At 43.0% G+C, this 13,906-nt stretch overlaps 1 protein-coding gene across 2 annotated transcripts in view; it reads right to left on the reverse strand.

Moving 5' to 3' along the window:
- ST3GAL5 (ST3 beta-galactoside alpha-2,3-sialyltransferase 5) overlaps positions 1 to 13,906 on the reverse strand; it is a 62,216-nt gene that overhangs the window by 21,463 nt on the left and 26,847 nt on the right. Inside the window, exons 2-4 of one of the 2 annotated variants that reach the window (XM_069583122.1) lie at positions 12,333 to 12,454; positions 11,977 to 12,100; positions 8,994 to 9,108 (exon numbers count right to left, since the gene is read on the reverse strand). In XM_069583122.1, coding sequence (XP_069439223.1) covers positions 8,994 to 9,108; positions 11,977 to 12,098 — 237 coding nt within the window. In that variant the 5' untranslated portion in view covers positions 12,099 to 12,100; positions 12,333 to 12,454. The remainder of the gene's footprint in view (positions 1 to 8,993; positions 9,109 to 11,976; positions 12,101 to 12,332; positions 12,455 to 13,906) is intronic. The other variant, XM_069583121.1, reaches the window with a different exon arrangement.

Raw genomic sequence — 13,906 nt, forward strand, 5'->3', positions numbered from 1 at the left:
GATAGTCAATACTGAAATCAGATTACATTCTTTGTAGCCAAAGATGGAGACGCTCTATACAGTCAGCAAAAACAAGACTTGGAGAGGACTGTGGCTCAGATCATGAATTCCTTATTGCAAAATTCAGACTTAAATTGAAGAAAACAGGGAAAACCACTAGTGCTGGGAGCCAGCGTGAGGAATCCCACCCGTGACAAGGTCATGCGGAAGGAAGCCTGACAAAACGCAAGGACGTGATCGGCTTCAGGGATTCCCCCTGGAAATTCCTGAGCATCCACCCCCAAGACCAGAATCTGCCTGCTTTATTGTGTTATGCTTTCCACCTACTCTTCTGTCATTAACAGGGGACTGTCCCCCCACCACCTTTTTTTGGAAAAATTAGAGCTTTTAGATAATAAATCTCCTGGGCATAATACGAGTGTTTCAATCCAAAAACCCCTCTGATGGCTTTTTAGCCTGCCTGTAGGACTCGTACAGCTGTGCATGTGGTTGTTTGAGGCCTCCTGACTGCGGGAGGCACAGGAAGCTTAAAACATCCTAGGAATATAGGGGCTTCCTACATTTGAGGAGTCAAAATCATTAGAATAGGACTGATTAAAGGTTTCATTTGTTGAGCCAATACTTGCTGCCAAATTTTCATATCCTCTATTTTTAGATATAGTTGGTATATAGAAAAACAGGTAGTAGACCTGGTATTAGCAACATTAGATCTTTGAGTTAAGTACTTTCTTTGTTATAACCCACTGCACCTCTGTTCTACAGGAATGTAACTTTACTTAGTACTTTGAGGGTGATGCAGAGTAAAGAAAAAACACTTCTAGGGAAAAGGAGTTTTCTGGTTGACAGACAATTATCCAGGAAGAGAGCCATAAAAATGTTAACAAGCCTCTTGGCCAGAAGATAATGTAAACCACCTGAGACCTTTGTATATGGGAGGGTATGCAAAAAGAAAGCCTTGTCTCAGTGAGGGTCAGGACTGCTGCCCCTGCATAACTCTATTTCTTTATGTACAACTTGGGGTATATAAGCTGATTTTGAAAAATAGTTTTTGGAGTCTTGCACCGATGCTGGGCTTCCCCATGTCGTTCTTTTCTCCCTTTTTCGGCTGAATTCCCATCTGGGACGTGGAGGCTCACCATGTTTACTTACTTGTCCCGGCTTCTAAGATCCGTAAGAGAGAGAGCCCAAGGCGGGGCACTCTCCAATATTCAAACGACGCCGGTGGCCTGTCGTAGATGGTGCAAATTCCTTGTCTGGAGTTTTATTGGTTTTCCCCGTAGCCAAGTTATTCAGCCTCTTTTTCTCCGCCTAAATTTTCCTACTACACTATTTCTTCCTAATCTAATCTTATATCTCTAAATAAATAAGTCTCTCCTCGCCAACGCTATCCCCGCTTCGAATCCCCTGGATCCACCGGGGCTAGACCCCGGCACACTAGACCATTCAGGTATGACCTCAATCAAATCTCTCACAGTGACAGTGACAAATAGACTCAAGGGATTAGGCCTGACAGGCAGGGTGCCTGAGGAACTATGGGCAGAGGTTTGTGGCACTGCACAGGAGCATTCTCAAGACAAAGAAACGCAAAAAGGCAAAATGGCTGTCTGAGGAGGCCTTACAAATAGCTGAGAAAAGAAGCGAAAGGCAGAGGAGAAAAGGAAAGATATAAGCATCTGAATGCAGAGTTCCAAAGAATAACAAGGAGAGCTAAGAAAGCCTTCCTCCGAGATCAATACAAAGAAATAGAGGAAAACAACAGAATGGGAAAGACTAGAGATCTCTTCAAGAAAATTAGAGATACCAAGGGAACATTTCATGCAAAGATGGGCGCAGTAAAGGACAGAAATGGTATGGACCTAACAGAAGCAGAAGATATTAAGAAGAGATGGCAAGAATACACAGAAGAACTATACAAAAAAGACCTTCAGTTCAGTTCAGTCGCTCAGTCATGTCCGACTCTTTGTGACCCCATGAACCACAGCAGGCCAGGCCTCCCTGTCCATCACCAACTCCCAGAGTCTACCCAAATTCATGTCTATCGAGTCGGTGATGCCATCCAGCCATCTCATCCTCTGTCGTCCCCTTCTCCTCCTGCCCCCAATCCCTCCCAGCATCAGGGTCTTTTCCAATGAATCAATTTTAATGACCCAGGTAACCACGATGGTGCGATCACTTACCTAGAGCCAGACATCCTGGAATGTGAAGTCAAGTGGGCCTTAGGAAGCATCACTATTAAAAAAGCTAGTGGAGGTGATGGAATTCCAGTTGAGCTATTTCAAATCCTAAGAGATGATGCTGTGAAAGTGCTACACTCAATATGCCAGCAAATTTGGAAAACTCAGCAGTGGCCACAGGACTGGAAAAGGTCAGTTTTCATTCCAATGTCAAAGAACATTCAAACTATCACACAAGTGCACTCATCTCACACGCTAGCAAAGTAATGCTCAAAATTCTCCAAGCTAGGCTTAAACAGTACATGAACCGTGAACTTCCAGATGTTCAAGCTGGATTTAGAAAAGGCAGAGGAACCAGAGATCAAATTGCCAACATCCACTGGATCATCGAAAAAGCATAGAATTCCAGAAAAACTTTTACTTCTGCTTTATTGACTATGCCAAAGCCTTTGTATGGATCACAACAAACTGTGGAAAATTCTTCAAGAGATGGGAATACCAGACCTGCCTCCTAAGAAATCTGTACACAGGTCAAGAAGCAACAGTTAAAACCAGACATGGAACAATGGACTGGTTCCAAATTGGGAAAGGAGTACATCAAGGCTGTATATTGTCACCCTGCTTATTTAACTTATATGCAGAGTACATCATGAGAAATGCTGGGCTGAATGAAGCACACGCTGGAATCAAGATTGCTGGGAGAAATATACAATATCAATAACACTCCTCCAACTGGGTGCTTAAAAGGAGAAGCAGTAAGTCTTACAGCATGTATATTTTATCAAAAGACACTGTTAAGAAGAAAACAATCAGACAATCTGGATCTAGACCCAGTTCCAGATCTCTTTATCACAGTGTTGTTTTTCAGTCGCTGAGTTGTGTCTGACTCTTTGAAGCATGCCAGGCTTCCCTGTCCTTCACCATCTCCTTGACTTTGCTCAAACTCACGTAAGTGATGCCATCCAACCATTTCATCCTCTGTCGCCCTCTTCTCTTGATCTCAGTCCTCCCCAGCATCAGGGTCTTTTCCAGTGAGTTAGCTCTTCACATCAGGTGGCCAAAGAATTGGAGCTTCAGCTCCAGCATCAGTCCTTCCAATGAATATTCAGGACTGATTTCCTTTAGGACTGACTGGTTGGATCTCCCTGCTATCGTAGTGTAAACTTGGTTAAAGCATGAGCCCGAGGTCTAGGCTTCAGTTTCCTCACCTCTATGAGACTACTGAAGGATGGTCAGGGGAAAAGTAAGGACACCAGGGAGAGAAGGATCAGTTTGGAAGTGTGAATGCCTGGACTGATTTAAAACTCAGCCCAGGGTTACTCTGCTTACTTCATTTTTTATTTATTTATTTTTGGCTGCACTGTGTGGCATTTAGGATCTTAGTTTCCTGACCAGGGATCAAACCCAGGCCCTCTGCAGTGAAATCATGGAGTCCTAATCACTGGACCACCAGGGAATACTCTGCTTACTTTAGATATGTGAGTGTGGGTCTATGGAGTCAGAGCAAAGACATAAACTTGGCCTTGATGAACAGCCCAGAATGCAGTCCCCAGGGTGATGATGTGTGGTCTTTAGTTCCCAAGAGAAGGCCAAGTTCAAAATGGTGCTACCATGTGGCCCCAACCTAAACTGCTGTGACTATGACCTTGTCTCTCTTCAAATATCTCTTAAGTGCAACTTGGCACCTACACCACACTCAAACTGTCGTAGCAACCCTGCAGAAACCACTGTCAGTCTTTTGGCACAAGCTACATATTAAGAGACATCTTTAAATAGAAAATACAAAACCCACAGCAAACACTTGGCCAGAGCCACACTTCCGCTGTACTCATACCGGCAGAATGTAACCAGATGTTCAGAGTCCAACAAGGCTGCTGGCCTTGCAAGCTGCAGAATGTTGTCAACAAAGCTAACAGAGCCCCACCCACATGACTCTGAGATCTCCTGCTGATATACAACCATAATCATCAGATTCATCCAAGCGCTCTTGGTAGGACAGGTCAGTCTCCACCAAAGCCTCGACACAGAGATTTCTCTGTAGGGAGCTCATACTGAACACCACCTCCCAGCCATTCACACCAGCAAGTTCCCTGTTCACTTCCTCTATAACGGGGACTTAGATGTTTTCTCTTCCTGTTTAGTGATGTGGGATCAGATATTAAATTTAGGAGCTGCTCAGAGTCTAGTCAAAGCTATGGTTTTCCCATAGTCATGTATGGATGTGAGAGTTGGACTATAAAGAAGGCTGAGGGTTGAAGAATGGATGTTTTCAAACTGTGGTGCTGGAGAAGACTCTTGAGAGTCCCTTGGACAGCAAGGAGATCAAACCAGTCAATCCTAAAGGAAATCAACTTGACTATTCATTGGAAAGACTGATGGCGGAAGCTGAAGCTCTAATACTTTGGCCACCTGAGGTGAAGAGCCAGCTCACTGGAAAAGACCCTGATGTTGGGAAAGATTGAGGGCAGGAGAAGAAGGGGGTTAACAGAGGATGAGATAGTTGGATGGCATCATCAGCCCAATGGACATGAGTTTGAGCAGACACTGGAAAATAGTGAAGGTCGCGGAAGCCTGGCACACTGAAGTCCATGGGGTCGCAAAGAGTCAGACAGGACTGAGCCACTGAATAACAACAGAGTGGAATTCAAGGCTTTTCATGCTCTGGTCCTGTCTCCTTTCAGCATCATATTCTGCTATTCCCCACCCAACAGCCTTAGCAGCATCTCACTCTTGCTGTTTCTCTCCTTGGCCGTGCTCTCTGAGACAGGTGCTTTCTGGCACAGTCATGACTACCGTGAGAAGTAGGGCATTTTGACAGAGTCAACAGCGCTAACATTTTTTAAAGTGTCAGGTAATAGAATAAAAGACGCCCCTCATCTCACCATGATTAGAGCAGGTTTTCACTTTCTTACTTTATTAATTTCCAAACTGAGACTTGAACAAACCTGTTTGACTTACACAACCATATCCCCCTTCCTTCTCCTTTCCACACAATTTTGGGGCACTTTCTAATTGGAAAAGATAATGATCTTTTAGAAGTCTTTCAGAACTGGGTTGATGTGGCTGGCCCCTTGGGCTGCCTCCTGGGTCTCCATTTCCTGTCTCATCCCTTCTCCAGCAGGCAGTGGAGCTTGGGAGGCTGACCCTGCCCATTAGGTACCCTGGCCCCTCCACCCCTGCTCAAGGACTAGTCAGGAATCCTTACTGAAGCCAACTGGGGCAGGGCACTAGCACCCATGAGAGGCTGTTACTGGTTCAACAGTGAACTTCAGTTTAAAACTGGCCCCACCAGCCTAAAGGGGGAATTCACGTTGCATGGCTTAGGGGGAAGAGGAGGGAGAGCTTTTTTTCTGTCTACTGGGAATTATGAAGAGTCAAAGAGGAGGCATCTGTCTTATTCCTCAAAGGAATATTAAATATAATGTATATTACTGTAGGGGCTTCCCAGGTGGCAGTAGTGGTAAAGGACCCGCCCACCAATGCCTGAGATGTTAAAGATGCGATTCCTGGGCTGGGAAGATCCCTTGGAGGAGAACATGGCAATCCATTCCAGTATCTTGCCTGGATAATCCCATGGACAGAGGAACCTGGCGGGCTACAGTCCACAGGGCCGTAGAGTCAGACGCAACTGAAGAGACGTAGCACACACACACGCATATTACTGTTAAGTCCTCAAATAATTGCCTGTTAAAACTTAACCCTGGATTTTCTGTACAATCTGGAGTTCAAAGAGGAGACGTTGCACTGTGGTTCACGGAACCTCTCTCCTTCCTCTGGAATTTAATACAGCTCAGTAATAAAAAGACAAATAACGCAGTTAAAAATCGGGTGGGGAATTTGAATAGGCTTTTCTCCTTAGAAGATCTACAACTTAATCGTAGATTAAGGGTTTTTTTGTGTGCCTGATACAGGCAGGGCTACGATGGTGGGGTGACACAGGGGCTGAAGAGACTGGCAGGAACCAAGTCATGCTGCCGGGATGAACCGAGTCGGCAAACGTCTGAGGACAGAAACAGCACGAAAGAAAGGCCCCATGATCAGCAAGACTCCTGAGACACAAGGGTTCTACACAAGCCATGTGTGGATTTATTAACTACGCCCTTTTCATGTATGTGTTTATACCTGTTTGTCCCCCAAAAAATCTGAGGTATTTCCAAGCATATACAGATTAGAAATACATGAGTAAAAATCAGAACTAGAAAAGGGGCTCTGTGCCTGTTATCTTACTGGACTCTGATCACTCCATTTCAGATGATGTTATCAATGCCCCACAACTGAGAAAATGGGGACTCTGGGGTACAATCTCTGGGTCGGGAAGATACCCTGGAGGAGGGCATGACAGCCAATTCCCGTATTCTTGCCTGGAGAATCCCATGGACAGAGAAGCCTGGCAGGCTGCAACAGTCCAAGGGGGTCACAAAGAGTCAGACATGACTGAAGCAACTTAGCAGGCATGCACAGCAAACAATTAAGTCACTTGCCCAAGGTCTCACTGTAATTGAGTGGCATTTAGATTTGAAACCAGGTCAAAGTTGAAGCTCTCTGTTTTCTGCATCACACTACCTATAACTTCTGGCTTCTTCTTTGTGGACACTCTACCCAGGCAAGGAGCAGAGTCATCAGGAGCCTGCACTCTGAAACCACACTGCTGGGTCCAAGCCCTGACTCGAGCACTCAGGTAACCTTAGACAGGTTACTTAATCTTGCTGTTCCTACATATCCTCCGCTATCAGATGGGGTAATAATAATAATAGCTTTATCTCCAGGACTATAATGAGGGTCAAATGAACTTCTATTGTGAAATCATTTTTAGAACAGCTCCACAGTATATGCACTTCCCAGGTGAGGCAGTGGTTAAGAATCCACCTGCCAACGCAGGATACGCAAGAGACGTGGGTTCAATCTCTGGGTTAGGAGGATCCCCTGGAAAAGGAAATGGTAACCCACTCCAGCATTCTCGCTTGGAAAATTCCATGGACAGAGGAGCCTGGTAAACTATAATCCATCAGATCACAAAGAGTCACAGACATGACTGAGCGTGTGCATGCGCGCACACACACACACACACACACACACACAATACACCAGATTAACTAAACTAGCTAACTAAACTAAACATCATGTGAAATGCTAGGCTGGATGAAGCACAAGCTGAAATCAAGATTGCCAGGAGAAATATCAATAATCTCAGATATGCAAATGACAGCACCCTTTTGACAGAAAACAAAGAGGAACTAAAGGGCCTCTTGATGAAAGTGAAAAGAGGAAAGTGAAAAAGCTGGCTTAAAACTCAACATTCATAAAAATGAAGATCCAGTCTCATCATTTCACGGCAAATGGATAGCAAACAATGGAAACAGTGCCAGACTTCATTTTCTTGGGCTCCAAAATCACTGCAGATGGTGACTGCAGCCATGAAATTAAAAGACGCTTGTCCTTGGAAGAAGAGCTATGACCAACCTAGACAGCATATTAAAAACCCAGAGACATTACTTAGCCACCAAAGGTTGGCATAGTCAAAGTTATGGTCTTTCCAGTAGTCATGTATGGATGCGAAAGGTGGGCCATAAAGAAAGCTGAGTGCCAAAGAATTGATGCTTTTGAACTGTGGTGTTGGAGAAGACTCTTGAGAATTCCTTGTACTGCAAGGAGATCCAACCAGTGAATCCTAAAGGAAATCAGTCCTGAATATTCATTGAAAGGACTGATGATGAAGCTGATGCTCCAATACTTTGGCCATGTGATGAGAAGAACTGACTCATTGGAAAAGACCCTAATGCTAGGAAAGACTGAAGGCAAGAGGAGAAGGGGATAACAGAGGATGAGATGGTTGGATGGCATCACTGACTTGATGGACATGAGTTTGAGCAAGCTCTGGGAGTTGGTGATGGACAGGGAAGTCTGGCATGCTGCAGACCTTGGGGTTGCAAAGAGATGGACACGGCTGAACGACTGAACTAAAACTAAGTGTGAACTTGGGCCAGCAGCTTAACCTCTCAGGGCTTCATCTGTAAGATGCAAAGAACACTGCATGACAATTAAATATAATTCAATTTATAAAGATAATATATGTAAAGCACCCATATGTGTCAGTTATCATTAATACCATGCTACTTTACTTAAAATCATCTCATCTTTTGTCCAGGGCTGAACATTATCAGATAATTTCAGCAGAATTAGCATTTAATATGACAACTGATTTTAAAAAATAAATACACATTGAAGGAAAAATCCTGAAATACAATGTAAAATCATTAAAACTAAAAAATTAAACACAGAAATGACAAACAATAGGAAAAGAATTTCTTTCTGATCTGCTTTAAGAACATTTACATTGATAGGATCATAGCATATTAACTTCATGAACCCCCTGGCCATAGGCCAATACCAGTCCATGATCTGTTAGAACATGGCCGGAGGTGAGCAGCTGGCAAGCAAACAAAGCTTCGTTTCTATTTACAGACGCTTCCCACTGCTCACCTTACTGCTTAAGCTCCACCTCTGTCAGATCAGCAGTGATATTATAAATGTAATATGCTTGAATCATCCCCAAACTATCCCCATTCCCACCCCAGGGCATGGAAAAACTGTCTTCCACAAAACCCATCCCTAGTGCTCAAAACCTCACCCCATGACATCAATGAATGAAGGAAGAACAATGAGGGTAAGGGGGGTGCTTTGAAGTGCAAAGGTTAAATGATTTCCCTTCTGCTTATAACGTTCATGAACATTTACTTATAACACTTTAGAGATGATGTTACTATTTAAGTATACACTTGGAACTATTCTAATTTAAACCACACTGATGGAATAGCTAACCTTTATGCGATCGGGATCCATGTAAGGCATTCTTTTCATGTCACATTCTTCAGTAGTATGATTTAGCTTGAGGATATAAAAAAGGATCCACACTCCAAATACAAGCAGTATACACCTAGAAAAAAGATTAAGGAGGCACAGTGACGCTGTCATGGAATAATCAAGAGAGAACACGTGAAATAACTGAAAACCTAACCCAAATTGAGTTTGTCTGACGCATGGCAAGAAAGTACAGCCTTTAAGATGACCTAGTAGGGCGGCATTTCTTATTTTCCTAACAAGATAAATGAGTCACTTATGACTGTCTTTGTTATAAACAAGTAAAAAATTTTCTTCTGCAAAGGCACCACAGTAAAAGCTGAATCACAATAAAAATTATTTGACTTCAAAAAAATTAATAAATTTTGAGCTACAGAATCTCAGCTTTAATTGTTTGCTACTTTAAAATAGCCCTTCAAATTCTTTAAGATTCCACTTACATGAGATGCACCTAGTCAAAATGACAGAAACAGAACCTAAAATGCTGATTGCCAGGGGCTAGAGGAAGCAGAGGAGGGGGTAGTGTTTAATGGGTACAAAGGATCAAGAGTTCTGGAGGTGGATGGTGTGATGTTGTATAACAGTGTGAATGTACTTAATGCTGATGAACCTGTACACTTAGAAATCGTTAGAACAGTAAATCTAAGATATTTTACCATAATAAAAAAGAAACTTGGAGAATATACTGTGAGCTCTTCCATAAAAAAAGAAAACAAAGTAAATAATCTACTTATTATTCTTCTAAAAAATTATACCCAGAAACGAGACAGAATGAACTAAGGCAGTACCACTAGTCACCTTGAAGACCACCTGTGAAAAAAATTTTTAAAACTCTGATAAATTTTTTTTTAAAGACTGATAAATTAAAACTATTTTACAGTTTAAAATACACACACACACACACACACACACACACAGGGAGAAAAGAACTGAGTTTAGTCCTGGTTCTAGAAATCTCATTCTTTTTGGCCAGGCCATAAAGCTTATGAGATTTTAGTTCCCCAGCCAGGGACTGAACTTGGGGCCAGGCAGTGAAATGATGAGTCCTAACTGCTGGACTGCCAGGGAGTTCCTAAGAAATCTCGTTTTACTAAGCTCCCCAAGGGTTACTAACAAAGTAAAGGTTAAAAAAATTTAAATCAAGTTTAAGAAACACTCCTTTAAATGATTTGTGTTATTGAAAAAACAAAGTGAAGGAATAACCTTAAGGGGAAAATAATCTATTTTTTAAAGAAAGGGACAGTTAAAAAAAATACAGCATCTAGCATAGTATACTGTACACAATAGTGCGAAATATTTCCTAGTATCTGAGGATTATGATGCAAGAAAGTATCACTAGGAAGTGGGAGGTGATATATGTATAATTATGGCTGATTTGCACTATTGTATGGCAGAAACCAACACGACATTGTAAAGCAATTTTCCTCCAATTTAAAAACAAAATTTTAAAAAAGACTTCTTGATTCTCATTTCAATAGAGTCCACCATGAAACCTGAACAAGTATCTTAATTCTTCTGTGGGATCAAATACAGAAGTGAGTGGGACGCAACCATTTGTGTAAAAATGGGTAAGTGAGTGGGACGCAACCATTTGTGTTAAAAACTGAAGGTGTGGGGAGGGAAATACACACAGAACATTTGTTGCACACACAAGACTGGTAATACTAGTCATCTTTAAGTGGAAAGAGGAAGTGTGGGAGCAGAGATGATGAGTATCTTTAATCTGTTTTTCATCTTGTGAAGGCAGTTATTACCTATTCCTTTCTTCAGCCCTCAGTAAAGGTATTATATTCAGTGCATTAATAATTCCCTTATTTTGATTAGAAAAGAAAAAAAGCGGGGAATTTCCTGGCAGTCCAGTGGTTAGGACTTCAAGCGTCCAATGCAGGGGATCAGGGGAACTAAGATCCCATAAGTCATGCAGCATGGACCAAAAAAAAAAAAAAAAAAAGGAAGGAAGAAAAGGTTAATAGCAGGTTCAGTGTCTACAGCACTGATTTTGCTGCACTGTAATTCCTGGCTGTGAGTCTGTCCCATCCACACTGTATGGAGTTCTGGTCCTAGGTCTATCTCCCACTTGGCCAGTATCCAGCACAGGGCCAGGCATGTGGAAGCCTTGATAATTATTGGTTGATGATAAAAAGAGATGTTTATTAATATACACTTTCTTTTCTACCCATCTCCTTCCCAAATTTGTAAAATAACTTGAGAGACTAGATTTCAGTGTTGGATTTCTACGCAGAGACATGAAAAAAAAAGGGTAATTAACCACCTGGTTTTGCTGGTACCAAATAAAACCGACAAGATCCCCCCTTTAACAATTCTTTCTCTTATTAATGACTTCCCAGGTGGCTCAGTGGTAAAGAACCTTCCTGCAGGCAGGAGCCCCGGGTTCAATTCCTGGGTTGGGAAGATCCCCTGGAAAAGGGAATGGCAATCCACTCCAGTACTCTTGCCAGGAAAATCCCAAGGACAGAGGAGCCCAGAGGGCTACAGTCCATGGGTTTGCAAAGAGTCAGACACATGACTGAATGCGCATGCTCACACTCACACCTCTTATTAGGATGGAAGGGTGACCTGGCTGGAATATTTCTCATGCTTTTTAGTGTTTAATATTAAATGTTATTCAAATGCCTGTAGGGAATTTTAATTAACCGCATTTTTAGACTCACTGGAAATAGCGAGGGGGAAGCCCTCTTTTGTTGGACAGCAGTGGGAAGGGCTATGACCTGGAAGTTGCAGGGCCTGGACACCCTCTAGGCCAGCACTGCACCGCCACCAAGCACGACTTGATGCAGGCACCTGGGGCACATGTGCTCTGAACCCTGACTCAGACATGCCTTTAAACGACCGTGACCAAGTGTGGCCAAGAAGCTCTCACTGAATTTTTCTCCCAGTTCTGCCCAAATCAGAGGCATCTTGTGGCCCGAGGGCCCAGTCTTACTTGAGGATGTCTTTTAGCAACAAGTTGGGTCTTCGCATCTTGTTCTGAGCTCTGGTATACCATTGCAGGGAGGGCCGTGAGCAATCGCTTCTTAGCTTCACACGGCTGTGGTCACTTGGCATTGCTGTGAAGAGAGGAGAGGGAGGAGGAGGGGAAGAGGCACATAAGTTTGGTAGATGATGCTTTTAAAGAAACTTTTTTCACAGGGGTGGGGTTGGGAGGCACATTGTGTGGCTTGCAGAATTTTAGTTCCCTGAGCAGGGATTGAACCTGGGGCCTCAGCAGTGAAAGCACAGAGTCCTAACCACCGGACCACCAGGAATTCCCTAAGGAGCCTTGATGCTGTACAGCCGTACCACGTAATACTACTCAGCCAGAAAGAGGAGTGACGGATTGATAGACACAGTAACTGGTCGAATCTCGAGCTGAGCCAATACTGAAAGGTTATGCAGTATAGGATTCGATTTACGTAATGTTCCTGAAATGACAAAATTATAGAAATGTAAACAGATTAGTAGTGGTCAGGAGTAAGGGAAGGAATGATGGAAGTGGCTATGGAAAGGCAACATGAGGGGTCCATGTGGGGATGGAAATATTCTGTCTCCTGACTATATGCCAGTCAATATCCCAGCTTCAATAGTCTACAGTTTTGCTACCATTAGGGGGAAGGGCTTCCCAGGTGGCTCTCTGGTAAAGAATACACCCGCCACTGCAGGGGATGCAGGAGACTTGGGTTTGATTCCTGGATTGGGGAGATCTCCAGGAGCAGCAAGTGGCAACACACTCCAATCCATTCTTGCTTGGGAAATCCCATGGGCAGAGGAGCCTGGAGGGCTACCGTCCATAGGGTCAAAAAGAGTTGGACACCACTGAGCACACACAGATACACACCACTGGGGGGAAAAGGAGTAATCTGTGTTATATCTTACAACTGCATGTGACTCTACAACTATCCCAAAATTAGGTCTGATTTATTTTTTGAGCCTTTACCTTTTAGAGACACATACAGAACTATTTACAGACGAAACAGGAGATATGAAAACTGCTTAAAAAACAGGAAGTGGATAAGTGTATGGGGGAATAGCTGAAACAAGATGAACCTTAAATTGCTACTGAATCTAGGCAATGGGTACACAGGGCTCACTATACAATTCTCAATGATATTTGAAATTTTCTACCATAAAAATTTAAAAAGAAAGTGTACATAAAAAAGAAAAGGAATGTACACAGAGGAAGAGGGTTACACTAAGGGAAAAAGAAAACATGGTAATTTTAAAAGAAGTTTTTCTTTTAAAAATATGTATGTTCTCAGGCACGCTGCTTACTTAATCTTTTGAATTAATTTTATTCTCAGATTCTCAATTTTTAAGTAATATTCTAATGGGTATTGTAGTACACATCAAGACATCTCCCCGCCATGTCAGTTTCCCCCCTCCTCTCAGTTGAACAGAACTCTGGATTTTTAGCTGGGCACATGGCCTCCCAGAATAAAGACTACATTTCCCAGCCTCCCCAGGGGCTAAGTACAGTCTCAGGGCTAAGTTCTAGTCAGTGGGAAACAAGCAAAAGTGACTTGTACAACCTGAGGGTGCATCTCTTGGTGTACTCCGCTCTCTCCTTTATCCCTCTTCCTGATGGCTGAAATACCTTATGAGCCACTCTGGACACAGCACATCGCCCAAGAGGTGGAGGAGCAACAAGAGAGAAGAGACCTGGGTTTTTGGGCCACCCCTGTGGACAGGGCCACCAATCCACCTTGGACCACCTGTCTCTGGACTCTTGCATGACAGAAATAAACTTCAGTCTTATTTAAGCAACTGTTACTTAAATCTCAGCTAGTACAGGCACCTACCTATAGCATTATGGTACGTTTATATATTAATTTAGGAAATCATATCTTTACTATACTTAGTCTTGTAGCAGGAGGAAG

Source organism: Ovis canadensis, chromosome 3 (genome assembly GCF_042477335.2).
Source record: "Ovis canadensis isolate MfBH-ARS-UI-01 breed Bighorn chromosome 3, ARS-UI_OviCan_v2, whole genome shotgun sequence".
NCBI classification, from domain to species: domain Eukaryota; kingdom Metazoa; phylum Chordata; class Mammalia; order Artiodactyla; family Bovidae; genus Ovis; species Ovis canadensis.